The sequence below is a fragment of the Falco biarmicus genome, chromosome 3, assembly GCF_023638135.1.
Source record: "Falco biarmicus isolate bFalBia1 chromosome 3, bFalBia1.pri, whole genome shotgun sequence".
In the NCBI taxonomy this organism is placed as follows: Eukaryota; Metazoa; Chordata; class Aves; order Falconiformes; family Falconidae; genus Falco; species Falco biarmicus.
In genome coordinates, this window is record NC_079290.1 from 97,238,704 (window position 1) to 97,253,148 (window position 14,445).

Here is a 14,445-nt window from a genome sequence, read left to right on the forward strand (position 1 = left end):
GTTACACCTTTTTTAATCTACACATTCCTCAGCAATGGTTCCTAGTTTCAGCGCCTCCCTCCTCCCCTTCCCTCTGCAAGGAACTCAGCACTGGTCACTTTTCAGTGTAAAAGAAATCGTATTGTGTGCAATTTCTTGCTGCTTACATATATGCTGTCTCTCAAGTAAAATGCTAACACTTTTGCTGAGTATTCACATATTTCAGAATTAAGTACTGCTATTTCTTAGTTATTTTAATTTGGTCCTGATAATATGAACTATTGGCGTTTCAAGTATGTGAGATGTTGCTGAGGTGTATTTTATGTACAAATGTCCGTTCAGCTGCTCATTTAGCAGAACCAAGAGTTAGTGTTCGTGTTGTATGCCCACAGCTAGGTTTGCTAGTGGAACTTGCACATTTACATTTTTTGCTGAGGTTATTCAATCTGTCAAGTTATAGAGCTAGCATGCAATTGACCTTTTGTAAACTGAATCATAAACTTTTATTGTGTTCCTGTATGTTACTACAACACACTCCCCCTCCAGGGCAGCAAGCATTCCCCTTCACGCCTGACCCTGGGGTGCCTGTCACCTTCAGATGGAGGCAGGAAAAGGTCTGTGTGTAGGGGTGTACGTAAGTACAGGGGTGTATGTAAGTAGAGCAAAGATGCTTTCTTCACCCTGTATCAAATAATACTTAAGAGCCATCAGTGTCCTCTGTCTTCCACTCAGAGGGATTTTTGATTTGAATTCCTACTTGATACTATGTCTTGTAGGCAGACACTCTCTGCAGAAAACCAGGGTGGGGAAATGGGAGAAGAGAGTAGAAAATGGCATTTATTCAGTGTTTCCTACTCAGCTCCCTGCTGCGTGTTTCCATGCTGCTTAGAAGAAAGAACACTATGTTGCACTCTGCAAAGTCACAGATCTTAAGGCCAGCTTGCAAAAGGCAGCTCGGCAACTCTTCTCAGCAGCCAGACTATAAGCGCTTGTTAAAAACAGAACATGACAGCATCAGCCCAGGATGTTCATGGGTGTACCAGTTCTGGACAACTGTCTCATAATCCTCCGTGGTGAAAAAGTCTGACCCCAGGACCAGAAAAAGTCTTTTCTATCACTTCAGTTTTGCTTCTGCTGTCTTCTGCAGATGAAAACCACCACTTTTGTGAATGAAAGGATAGCTCAAATTCTGCAGTCAAGCCTGTGCTTCTACTGAAGTCACTGTAAGAGTGACAGCTGCAGTAAAGATTTTTAATATGAAGAGTATATGAACACCCCCCACCACCACCACCCCACCCCATTCCTCAAAGAACTGGCCAAGACTGTCATGCATTTCACACAGGCTTCTTCTAGGCATCAGGTAGCAACGGCTTTTGGTCATTAGTGGCTTGGACTGATACTGAAATGCTGAATATTCCTGAAGATTACAAATCCATCGTCAGCTGGATCTGAGCAGCTACTTCAATGCTTCCCAGTTAAAGTACTATTTGCAAAAAGGTGCCCTGGCCTTTAGGTTTTTAATAACAATGCTTTGTACTTCCAGGAAGGGTTCAAGGACAAAAGAAACTGCCAGGTGTGGAAGGGTATTGATTCACGGACATCCTGAGGAATCTCAATCCACCTAAGTCCATGTGGCCAGGTGGGCTGCACTCAGGGGTGCTAAGAGTGAGGCTGCTCACTATTATCTCTGAAAGATCATGGAGACTGGAGAGGTCTTCCGTGGCCGCAGAAAGGCAGATGATGCACCCATCTTCAGAAAGGAGAAGGACGATCTAGGGAAGTACAGAACAATCATGGAGCGAGCAATTTTGGAAGTAATTTCTGTGCACGTGAAGGAGAAGATGACTTGGAGTAGCATGGATTTACAAGGGTAAATCACGCCAGACCAACCTAACTGCCTCCTGTGTTGAGTTCATCTGTCACTAAGGGGAAAGCAAAGAGTATCTACCATGAGTTTAGCACAGCTTTCTATGTAGTCTCCCATGAAATCCTTGTATCCAATTTCAGATGGTCCAATCTAGATAGGTAAAAAACTGACCAGGTCATTGGTCAAAAGGGTTCATGCTCTGTCTGGAGGTGGGTTACAGTGGAGCTCCTCAGAGGTCTGTCCTGTCTGATGCCTTTATCAGTGACCTGGAGGAAAGAACAGGCCGCAGTACTATCAGGTCTGTGGACCGATGGAGGGTGCGGTTGATATACTTGAGATCAGGCCTGCCCCTTGGAGGGATTTACACTTGCTGGAGGACTAGGCCGACAGGTACCTCATGAAACTCAGTGAGGACAAACAGAGAGTCCTTTCTCTTTGATGCACTAACCCCCTGCATACCCCAGGGCATGAGTGGCTTGGTAGCAGCTCTACTGAAAAGGACACGGGAGGCTTGGGGCAGGCTGAGCAGATGTCAGTGGTGAACTCTGGCAGCAGAAGTACATCAACGGGAGCACAGATGGCAGCTCAAGGGAATTGTTGATTCCCTTTTACTTAGCGCTCATTAGACCATAGCTGGCACAGCGGGTCCAGTCTTGAGTCTTCCAGTACATGAAAGCTGTTGATGAACTTGAGTGGCTCCACTGGAGTCATCCAGCAGGATGGCTGGAGGCTGAAGCATGAGCCTTGTGAGGAGAGGCTGAGGCATCAGGGTTTGCTCAGCCTATGGAAGGGAACAGCAACTTCCCAGCGCCTGAGAGGAGGATACTGAGAAGACAGGGCTGGGCTCTCTGCCAAAGAATGAAAGATGAAGGCTATAATTGAACAGGGGAGGCTTTGGCTAAATAGAAGGGGAAAAAACCGCCACCACTATGGGGATAATTAGGCCGTGGAATAGATTACCCAGGGGGGTTGTACAGTCTTCACATGAAGGATTTTAAGAACTGACTGGACAAAACCATAAGTAACCTGGGACCTCCCAAAGTCCCTTCCGCTGAATGATTTTATGATAACTCTCAGGAGGGATCTTTTCCATCTTCTCTGTAGAATTTCTTCTGTGTAATATAGTTCATGTACGTATGTATGTAAAGCCAGTGCATATGCTGCTATTCACCCCACAGACCAAGGAAAATTATATAAAAGGCTGCCCCCCTAGTTTTAACTAAACAAGATTTGAGGCTATTTGAGCAAGAACATCACTAGACGGGATGCTACAACATTTTTTTAATTGTTTTAATACAAGTGAATAGATTAAGAGATCTGAAACGTTGTAAAGCAATATACATACCGAATAAATAATATGCACAGGAGAGTCATGTCTACATTATAACACTGGCTAGTATTCAGAATACTTAAAATAGATCCAGTGACATTGGATAAAGTCCATAAAAATGCTATCCTGTCTTCCCTTGTATGAAATTGTTCAAGTATAAAAAAATCCAATACAGTGTAAAATATTAAATTCCATTTCTGTCAAGAGTAAAAATTGCAAGTATTGTAGTTTCACAGGACAATGTAAAGCAGCATTTTCTAGCAAAGGGAAAAATAGTCAGTCTACATACAGATGAGTGAGAAAACGGCACTAATGTATTTGAGAGGTCTACATGAAAAAGTAGTAGAGGGAAAAGAATGAACTAGCAATGTTTTATGTAAAAACCTAAAAAAATGTTAATTTAAGAGTACCCTCATACAGTGCACATACTGAATTTAAATAAATCCAAGTCAACATCCTTAGTTAATTAGGTTAATATTTAATATGCTACATCTAAGCCTACTAAATAATTTATGCCATGAGATGAATACATAATTTTACAGTGTCACATCTAAAGTCGCTTTCTTTAGAGCGCAGCATAGTAAAACTTTCAAAATAAATATTTCTTTTTAAATAGCATAACAATTAAGGCACAGTATAAATCACATACCATTAACCCTTCAAGAACTGCAGTCTTGGTAACAAAAGTCGCCTTGTGTACTGTATGTTTGCTAATAAATATTTTAAATATAATCCTGAAATAGATATTAAAATTGTACAAATGGTTTCAGAAAAGAAAATTCCCTTAAAACAGTTCTTAAAGGTTTTAATTCATTAAGCTTCTTCCTGCCTTTATTCACAAGTTACGAATAGATGCAATAAATAGAAAGAGAAGGCTGTCGTAGTAAAGGGCTGATCCTATTTTAGAATCAGAATAGCTGACACCAGCAGTTAAAGTTTCCCAAAAGTGAAACGGGATGGGGCGAGGGATTAGGATGTGACAAGCTCATCACATGAGCACAAGTGATGTGTTCTGTCCAGAACTGTCTGTGTTATTGATTGTCTCTACAGCTGTTGCACCCCTTACTTCCACATCACTTGCTCCATAGTTCCACTCATCCAGAGGACAGAGAAGAAAATAACTTTGGTGCCTGTCCGCCATCTTACTAGCCGGCCATCTTCCTTGGGTTGTTCGATGCCCATTAGTGAGACAGTGAGAAGGTACTATCTCATGAAGACAACTTCTGAAAGCTAGAAAGGACAATCAGTGCTTTAAGCTTGTATCCTCTTAAAATGGATAAAGATTACATATTGCTGACTCAGTTTTTTTTCCCTGGTTCAAACTTTTCAAATATCATTTTCTTACTTATAAAAGGCAGTTTTGCTTCCCTGATGCTGTAAAAAGTACACCTTTGCTTTTTTTGGTTCTTGTTTGTTTCTTTGAGAACATGAAGTCCCATTGCTACTCCTGCCACTCTTTCATGACAGCACAGTATTTTTTTCCCCCATTTTCTTCTGGCTCAATACTTGAAAGTAGACATGCCGCACTACCCCTCCCCTCTAACAACATGATTTGGATGCATACTGTATGAAGACAATGGAATAAAAATCTTTAGTTTCGCAATAGCATCGCTTTCCTTAAAGCTCCTTAGTTAATATCACTTGTCTCTGATTAACTACTTATACTGGAAGGCTGAAAAGAGGAAGAGAAAGAGCGAGCTTCCTTCAGGAGTCCATCTGCTATTGCATACGGTCTGTCTGCAGCTGTTGGGGCTGGTACTGGCCAAAAGCCGCAGCGGCCGCAGCAGCCGTCCCAGGCGCTGCGGCGGTGATGGGCTGCTGCACCGCGTAGCCGTAGCCCCCCGCCGCCACGTACCCGGCAGCGGCAGCCGGCGAGGCCGCGTACGGGTACTGCTCATAGGCGGCCGCAGCGGCGGAGTACTGCGCGTACGCGGCTCCGGTGTAATCGATGTAGGGCGTAGTGGAAGCAGCGGCGGCTGCAGGCTGAACGTGGGGAATTACCACTCCGGGCTGCACAAAAGCCTGTGGATAGACATAGTGAGCAGGTATCCTGTTGAAAGATGGGAGAGGGAGTTAGAGTTGGTACGCGAGTCAGCGCCTAAGCGTCATATCCATACTCCGAACTAAAACAAACTCAATTTAGTTGTTGTTATGTGCATAGGGTTGCCACAATAACTAGACTCAATGGACCAATTATCAGTTCACTGGCCCGAGGAGATGCATCGCTCCAAAGCACAGCATTACAGCTGAGTTAAATAGAAGTGTTTAATGTTGCTTGAGGATATTATGTTTAATGCTATTAAAATCTTTAGCAGGACCAGGATTACTGGTGTCAGTTTTAAGACAACTCTAAAGGAGTAAGCTTAATTATTCCATCTGGAAAACCGTGGTATTTGGTTTTCAAATCACCTGTAAGTCATTTTTATTACCTTGCTTCTCACTTAACTACTCGACTCTTAGTAAAATTATTTCCTGTAATGCTTTTATTATTAGTAACTGAGCAGTTTGACAGCATCACTATAATGAGTTTGACAATAGCCAGTAAGGCAACAAAATGCTTGAACCCTGACTTTATGTAAAGTCTTCTCAGGGAGCGGGGCTGCGGGGAAGAGTGTATTGTGGCAACCCTACTTAAGTTGCTATGCAGACTCAGCACACATTAATTTCTCTGCAACCTCAGTCACCCTTATTAAAAATAAGAAAAAAAAAAACCAACACAGGCGACAAAGGAGTTTAAATAAAGTTCACAAGTGTGGTAAACACAGCAAGAATCACACTTTCCAAACGAACGATAGTGCAGCTCACTCCGTCACAAGAGGCCATTGAGGGGAAGCTACATAGATGCTATTAAAATCCATAACAGTGACTCCTAAGTACATGTGCATCACACTTTTATAAAAGTTTGTAAGGACACAAGGGTCAAACCTGTTTGATTATCAGGCCACTGATGTCCTGCTTTGTGCCAGCTTGTTTATTTCTATGCAAGACATACAGCATAGAGTTTTTTGGGAGGTGGGCATAGGATTAAGTCTAAATAGATCTGGTGCTTAACAAAAGCAAAAAATCAAATTTACAGCTTAAGAAATAACCATTCTGAACAGATCAGTACACACTTTCCCATCTTCTCCAAGTCACAAAACTTGCTTCCTTACTCAGCCCTTCAGTTTTGAAAATTGGTCATATCGTTGTCTTAGAACACAAGTATACATACAAGTTAATCTCATAGCTGTATTTTATCATATACTATGATTTTTTAAAATTAATCTACTCAATATAATTCTCATTTTACATTCATAACCCTGTCTGGCATCTGGATTTCCACAGAAAATTCCTTCATATATGCAACTCCTTTCCAGTCAGTGAATCTTTATAAAACCATGAAAAACTGCTTGTGCAGATTTACTACTATTTCACACTGAACTTTACCTTTACAGACAACTCTGAAGACTGCACCAACCTTTTAGCACACTGTAAGCCACAGATGCAAATTGCAACGGTAAAAACTGTCCTCTTTTCTCCAAATTCAAGGTTTAATGGAAAGGGGCTTTTTTTTGTTTGTTTCATTTTTCATTTAACTTCAAGATTTACTTAAGTGGTCAACAAAGAAACATTTCAATCAGAAGGGACATAGTCAACTAGATTAATAGCAAAACAGTTTAAAATAAGCGATTGTCAGGCTTTAGAACAGCCTAGTTTTCTTTTTAAGAAAAAAAGAGCTCAGTTGATTGAATAGGAATATTAGCAGAGAGAAATGTTCAGTTGCCGTGTTTAAGACATGAACACCACAATCATAAAAACCCAACATGTCAATGAAATTAATTTCCTATTACGTGAAGGGAGAAATGGAGAGGGGGAGGAAAAAAAAAAGAAGAGTGACAAATAGGGATTGGGAAGGGAAAGAAAACATAAAACAAAACCATAAGTTGGGTTTTTAACACTCACCTAATTTATGAAGTGATTAGCCAGAACTGCATTTGAAGCATACTTAAGCTGGCTCTGTGCATTTAAATATACATCATTACCTGAGCTCTCCATACAGAGTGGATGAGCATAAACAAGCATTTTGTATTGGTCACCAATCAAATACAATCCTAATAAATATAACACCACGTTTTTAAAGTATTAAGGAAAGAGGTATAAATCCAAATTTGAAGTCACCGACAGCCTCTTCTGCATCATTAAGAGTCTATTTAACACCACATCAGAGGAATCTTTACATACAGCGTTTATGAAAGAAAGTAATTCTAACAGAAGAGACGCTAAGCAAGCTTGTCTAGCTGCTTGTGTTGACTTGAACTGACGTTACTAAGATTTTTTAGAAGACATTAGGACACTCGGCCGTATCCTTGAACAAGACAGAAAGATACATGTGCTCCCACTTAAAACGTGTGACTTGTTTTATTTAAGCCAAGAAACTAACAGGTGGTGAAGTTACGAAACATTATCTGTTTGCCACATCTTATCCTACAATAAACATAAACCCTGTGCAGGCTCCTCACCACCATGCCATTTCACACATGATGATTGACAGCATAAGCTGCAGTAGGGCTATTTTTGATCATCTGTCATGCTACAACTGTTTTGAGTCGAGTAAAATGGCTTTATATGGCCAAAGTAAACGTCTACCTACTGCAGAGGCCAGCACATGTAGATCTCAGCCATTCAGAACCCAACTGCTTTTAATGTTCTGCCAGGTCAAAAGCTGAGAAAGCAATTCCCAGTTACGCTGGATATCCTGAGTATCCTTAACTTTAAATAAAAGCTGCTGCTTTACTTCCGAGAGTAAGAGTGTGAGAATTATACATGGTTTAAGCTTTCTTTCCTGGCAGTAGTTTGTATTTTGGAATGCATGTTTACTGTTTTATGCTTTTGCAATAAAAGGGAAGCGACGTTTAACTTTAGCAGCAACTGCAGCTTGGGGATATTCAAAACCGAATGACATAACACCCCTGCCATGTGCCTTAAGACCTTCATCGTTGTTACAGAAGAATTCTACGAACAGAATTGTTTAAGTAAGACCTCAAAAATAATCCTATAAGCAATAATAAAGTGAAAGCTAATTGTTTCAAAGGAAAGAAAGGACTTTCTAGACTAATGCAGAGAGCTGTGGCATATAGAAATACAGCACTAGTAGCACATCATTGACCCTCAACATTAAATTATTGAGAAAGTAGATAGCCAACTTTGAACTAAATGTTTTGCTTTGGCCCTTGCATGGCATAATCTGGGTTTGTAAGCATAATTAAAGAGTAGATTTCCTTATAGCAGAAACAGGTTATGTAAACATCAAGATGTACAAGACCCTTAACATGCTTCCTTTTAAATTGGTATCTGATGCTGTTAAAAGGACATTTAGCATTCTGCAGGTTAATTTCTGACTGTTCTGGCTTCTTTTCCTCTTTCCAGATTATCCATAGTCTAGTATTATACAGGTCTTTTGATCATAAACTCAAGAGAGGGCTTTTCCTTCTCTCTGAAAAACAGCAGAATTCCCTAACCCTTGGAAGATACTACCTGCTTGGTTATTATCAGCTAACCATTTGATAATGAACTTACTAGCTTTGGATTTAACTCTGGTCTTACTAAAAAGAAGAATGGGACTGTTCCCACCTTGATCAAGGTGCAAGTTCTAGACAGAAAATAAATAGGCAAAAAAAATCTTTCCAACAGAACAAGTCATGTCCTACACCAATACCTCTGTATAACCCCATATTTTCCCACCTATATTAAAGTAAAACTTATATAAGCAAAATGAGAAAAGCTATTTTAGGAGGCAAAGTCATCTTCCCTCTCCAAAAATTCCTACTGAATTCAAAGATATTTTTTTAATAAACAATCCTGACAATAGAGCTGTATAGATAACCAGTCCTGTGATCAAAAGCTTTCTACAAACACACCAACAGTAAGATAGATGCTGAATGTAAAGAGCAGGGAGAAATGTTATTTGGTGGATGAATTGATCTCTGCAGCACTGAATAAAGAAAAATGCCCAGCATTTTAAATGCTTCATGCATTGAAGCTAATCTAGTTTCTGGCTCCCTCCACCACAATAATGTTGTACTTAATTCAGAATATTGTACTTCTGCATCTTCTCAGTAAAAGTAATGTAACATAATCCAATTATTTTCAGTTTCTTGTTTGATACATGGGGAACCCTATCAAAACACTACTGCCCATAACAGAATATGGCAGCACCTCACTAATTAGCACTCCAGTAGGAAAAAAAAAACCCACCATCAACCCCAACATTAAATATTTGGAGCTTTTGTGTATGGATTAGCTGAGTATTGGTAGTGAATCACCGCTATGACCCACTTTACACAGCATATTAGTAAAGTGTACTTTTCAAAAGCCCAACTGCACAGGAGGAAGAAAGGCTTCAAGGTGATCATGTATTTCAGTACAATCCATGTAACGCTCTCCAAGAGTGAACTCTTCCATAAAAGTAGATTCATGTAAGCACTGAAACAACCCCTATTACTGTCAAGGAATATAGTGAGTGAAGATGCTCGTTCATCCTAGTGAATGCTGTTCTTCTTAATCTGAACTACATTCTTTAGAAAAGGTCCAGGTCACCGGAAATTTTGAGGAGGATGTAGGATTAGTTATCTCCTTGGTTTGCACATAGTAAAAGAAAGGCAAAAGCCAAGGATTTAAAATGACCAATTTCATATATACATGACCCTGCAACCACCATTCCTTTTCTTCAGATTTATGTACATTGCATTAGAAATAAAACCCTATTCAGCCTGCTGAAGAATTTCCCTGACCTAAACAGTATATACATGATCTATTGTTGGCTCTGGGTAAGGAAAGCAAGAAAGAGCCCTACATTTGTACAGTCCTTTAAGCAAGTGATTGCCACAGGTTCTCCTTTTCTGTTGGGCTCAGCAAATAACTCAGTCTTTCCACGGCTGATCCTTGTGCAATCCACTGGTTCCTCTTTGCAGTAAGTGCTTTAACAGGTCTGGAGACAACAGGCTCCGCTTCCTGCCCACCTTAGCACAGGCATCCTCAACTTTTCACTGCATAGACACTGTCATCTCCTCACACTTCAGGGTAGTTGAACAAAATACAGTAGAGGAAAATCATAAGAAGGTAAAAAAAGAAAAAAAGAAGACGACACAAAGTTTTCCACAACCTCCCCATGTGTCTCAGAAGAATCAACACTCTCTTTTAAAAGCACGTGAAGTTTCTAGGAAAACCTTCCTACAGTTTTGAGGACAGGAACTGTTTCCTACCGTTTGGACATATCAAACTACTGAGAAGCTATCGTTGCTGAACAACAGATGTGTACAATATTCTAAAGCTATTCTAGCCAAATAAACAAAATAAATTTGTGACGCATTTTTCCTACTTCATTGTTAGCTTACTCATTAATTAGCAAAATGCATTATTTTGCAATGAGTGTCTCAGTCAGTGTGCATTAGTGAAGTGACACTGTATGGAAAGTTTAAAGCAGACTTCACCTCCTAATTATACGCCAATAAGAAGCAAGAGTTAGGTATACTCAAGTAAAGGAGAAATGTGCTATAGATTAAAGAAAAAAAATCTCAAATTAGAAAGCCCAAATGGACGCACATTGTTAATAAGGAGCTCCACACCCCTCCCAAGAACAAAATCCGCACCCCCTCCCAAATTATGAACATGCAAGCAATACGTTGATTTACTTAAAAATCAAGAAATCACACAATTTAGCACTCACTACAAAATATGGTTAAAAAAGTCACAGGCTACAGCTTGAAAGCAAGGAAAAAAAAAAAGGCCCTTTGCTCCCCATGGCAAAGTCACTCCTCAACAACAAAAACAAAATTAAAAAGACCCCCCCCAAAAAACTTTCACTACAGCTCTTTCAATTAAATAAAAGCACACAGTTTAGCTATCAACACCACTTCATTACTGTAATAAATAAATAAATGAAAAAAGCACACGGAGGTCTATTGACTATATGAAAAAAAAACATACATGCATCGTTAATCACCATTTTAGCTTGTTTGTGTTTGAGTCTACTGGTTACAGAGTTTAATTCCAAACAGAACTATTCCACCTCTTATCATCATATCCTTCTGATCAGTTATCTTAACTGTAAACGATCCCTGTCAGATTAGAAAGAGATAAATAACATTGAGTCAAGCTGAAAAAAAAAAAGAGAAATGGGGCACAGCAATCTTGCATCAAGTCATACCTCCTTGTTTTATCATAGGGTCATATGGGACTGGACTGCTTAGGTGGAAGGGACACGTCCCACACAACTTGACTCAGCTGCAGCATTTAGAACATGACCGTCAAGGTGAGCACGTTTACGGGTATGCATTTATAAGTCTGAGGAGTTCAGCATTGCTGGTCAGTTTTAAGGATGCTACTGCAAGAGGCCTTCAAGGATCATACTTTTTCTTTCCTTTTTTTTTTTTTTTTAAAAAAAAAAGATCTTTCCTCCCCTGTTTGAGGTCCCACTGAACAGACTTACCCAAAAGGCCTCTGTATGAGAGCTGGATGAAGCTGCTGGACACCAAAGGCAAAACCTACCAACAAAAACACATCACATTCTCTGTATGGGTGTTCTTTTGGCCACTTATTTATGCTATATATACACACGCACACAAAGAGTAACAGCCTTCACTAACAACCTCCAGTGATGATGCCTGAAAGGCTGTAGAACCAAAAATCAGAAAGCAAAATGTATCAATCCACACACACAAGTGCATACAGAACTTAAACCAGTAACGTGCATACTTTCCTAGAGATGTTTAGAAGAACATTTTCTAAACAATGAGCACAAAGTTCTCACACTTCATGTCATGTTCCACTCTCGTCCCTAACTTTAGCATCTGAAGGATTACATGGTACTTTCTACTCATCAGTGCATTTGCATACTTTCTACAGAGTTTAATATGAGCCACCTCTACTCATGAGGACTTAGCGTGGGGGCCAAATCCTCACTTTGTTTCTGTTCGTCAAGCGCCCAAGCATAAACCCCTCCTTTTCTTGATGGGCATTTAATTACTCAGACAGGTGTTCCTGAGGCGAAGCCCACGGGAATTCAGAGCAGCCTCCTTCAGAGCACAACCGTGTACACACTGCGCTTCTGTCGCTCTTGCTGCAAAGCGGCAGTTGGGGATGCGGCTGGGAGATCAGTTTGGCTCAGATGTGGTCTTAGGAAGAGCCATTTCATTTTAAAGTCTGCGTAATAGCTCCCATCTGCTTGAGGAGTTTGCATTGGGATATCGTTTGTATTAATAAGACTGCACACATTGGAAGCGATTCATTCCTAGGCCAATCTTTCCCTGCAACGCTACTGTAAATGGTCAGCGCCACCACATTCCCGGCAGTGGGAATAACCAGTGAAGTGTTGGAGCTGTGCAAGTCTTCCTGGGGAGCTGCAGAAATCTTATCTCTGATCGCTTTTGGGTTTTAAGTGAGGCACATGTACAGAATAGCCGGGCAGTTGCTACACGCTGCATTTAAAAATCACACCCAAGCACAGGCGGGCAGTGAGCATACTTCAGGAATGCACAGGGCAGCGCTGCCATTTCGAAAAGTTGTACTCTTTGCAGAAACCTGAGGTACAGAGAGAAAAAGCCATCCAGGGCCGCATCCTCACCTGGCTGCATTATCCGCGGCTTGGCGCCCAGGTAGGCCAGGTTCACGTTGGCTTTCCTGCCATCGATGATGGGGTTGGGGTCTTTACAAGCCCTTTCCGCGGCAGCTCTGTCAGCCATGGTGACCTTAACGGGGCGATGCTGCGCGTTAGATCCCTTCCCGTGGGCAGGGAGCGAAGCCTCTCGCCCCCGGCAGCCACCCAGCGGCGTGTGGCCCGGCCCGCCCCGCCGAGGAGCCGGCACCGGGGGCCGGGGCAGGGCGGGGGGCGCGGGCCGGGCTCCGCCGCCGCTGATAACCGCCGGCGCGGCCCTATCGGGGCGCAACAGGCGCGCTGGCAGCGCTGCGCGGACTGAGGCCATCCCCCCCCTCTCCTTTTTCAGTACCCCCCCCCGCCTCTGCCAACTGCCCAGCGGGGAGAGCGAAAGGGAAAGGAAAAAAAAAAAAAAGGAGGGAGGGGAAGGAGGGGAAAAAAAGGAGGAATGAATAAAAAAGGAGGAATGAATAAAAAAGGAGGAATGAATAAAAAAGGAGGAATGAATAAAAAAGGAGGAATAAAAAAAAGGAGGAATAAAAAAAAGGAGGAATAAAAAAAAGGAGGAATAAAAAAAAGGAGGAATAAAAAAAAGAGGAATAAAAAAAAAGGAGGAATAATGAAAAAAGGAGAAATAATAAAAAAAGGAGGAATATTAATAAAAAAAAAAAACGCCCCCACAAGCCGCCCCCCAGCCCGGGCTGCCTGGCTCCTTCCAGCGGCCCCCGCAGAAGTTTCCCCGCGACGCCGTCGCCCACCTGCCCCGGCCCGGCCGCCCCCGCCACTTACAAAGCCGTATCCCCGGGACTTGCCCGTCTGCCGGTCGGTGATGACCACCGCCTCCTCGATGTCCCCGAAGACCTCGAAGTACTTGCGCAGGCTGGAGTCGGTGGTGTGGTAGGGCAGCCCCCCGACGAAGATCTTGGTATACGTGGTGTCCTTCTGCGTCGTGTGCATCTTCCGCCCGGCCCTGCGCGCCGCGCCGCGCTCTGCACCCACGCGTGGCCGCCGGGGCGTGCGGGTCCTGGGCGGCGAGACCCGCTCCCAGGGTCAGCCCCGCTCCTTCCTCCTTCCTTAGTAGTACTATTATTATTTTTTCCTTCTCTCTGCCCCCCACCCCCGTTTCCCCCCCGCCACCCAGTTACAATGCAATTCCCTTTTGCCTCGGCAAACCCGGCTTCCTCCTCGTCAAGCGCGGCGCCCCGCAGCCCCCGGCGGCGCGGAGGTCGGTACCGGCGGGAGGGGCGGCCGGGCAGCGGCCAGCCTGGTGGCCGTGGCGCTGGCAACAGCAGCAGCTGCGAGAGGAGCGCAGGGCCTGGGCGCTAACAACTGAGTGGCCTCCCCCCCCCCTAAAAGCCACCGGGTCGGGCACTCTCGGTTCCTCCTCCTCCTCCTCCTCCTCCTCCTCCTCCTGGCAGGGGCGGGGACGGCGGCGGGGCGGACCCCGCGCCCGGCCGCGGCCCAGCCGGGGCTGACACACAGCTGTTGCCAACAGCTGGATGCCCCCCCCGTGCGGCGGGGAGCCGGCCGGCAAAGGGGCCGCTGCTTCACAAGTGCCCCGCGGGGGTCTCGCTGCCCTCCGAGGCAGGTGTGCCCCCGGGTGCAGGGGCTGCGGGGGGCACGGCTGCCCGGCCGGCC

General features: G+C 43.3%; 1 protein-coding gene across 2 annotated transcripts; it reads right to left on the reverse strand.

Annotated features, from left to right (window-relative positions):
- Nucleotides 1-3,112: 3,112 nt before the first annotated feature.
- On the reverse strand, nucleotides 3,113-14,181 carry RBM24 (RNA binding motif protein 24). 2 transcript variants are annotated; one of them, XM_056332568.1, is made up of 5 exons: nucleotides 13,597-14,181; nucleotides 12,778-12,901; nucleotides 11,644-11,698; nucleotides 5,032-5,226; nucleotides 3,113-4,406 (listed from the first exon to the last, which is right to left on the reverse strand). In XM_056332568.1, the coding sequence occupies exons 1-5, from the start codon at nucleotides 13,762-13,764 to the stop codon at nucleotides 4,385-4,387; spliced, it is 564 nt and encodes a 187-aa protein (XP_056188543.1). In that variant the 5' UTR covers nucleotides 13,765-14,181; the 3' UTR covers nucleotides 3,113-4,384. The 2 variants fall into 2 exon arrangements, with proteins under 2 accessions (XP_056188543.1, XP_056188542.1); XM_056332567.1 differs by having other exon boundaries at nucleotides 3,113-5,226.
- Nucleotides 14,182-14,445: the final 264 nt, after the last annotated feature.

Coding starts and splice junctions, on each gene's coding strand:
- RBM24 (XM_056332567.1), bottom strand. CDS start 13,764: ATGCACACGACGCAGAAGGACACCACGTATACCAAGATCTTCGTCGGG. Junction 11,699..12,777: donor GCCGCGGATAATGCAGCCAG/GTGAGGATGCGG, acceptor TTTTGTTGGTAG/GTTTTGCCTTTGGTGTCCAG. Junction 5,227..11,643: donor CTCATACAGAGGCCTTTTGG/GTAAGTCTGTTC, acceptor ATCTTTCAACAG/GATACCTGCTCACTATGTCT.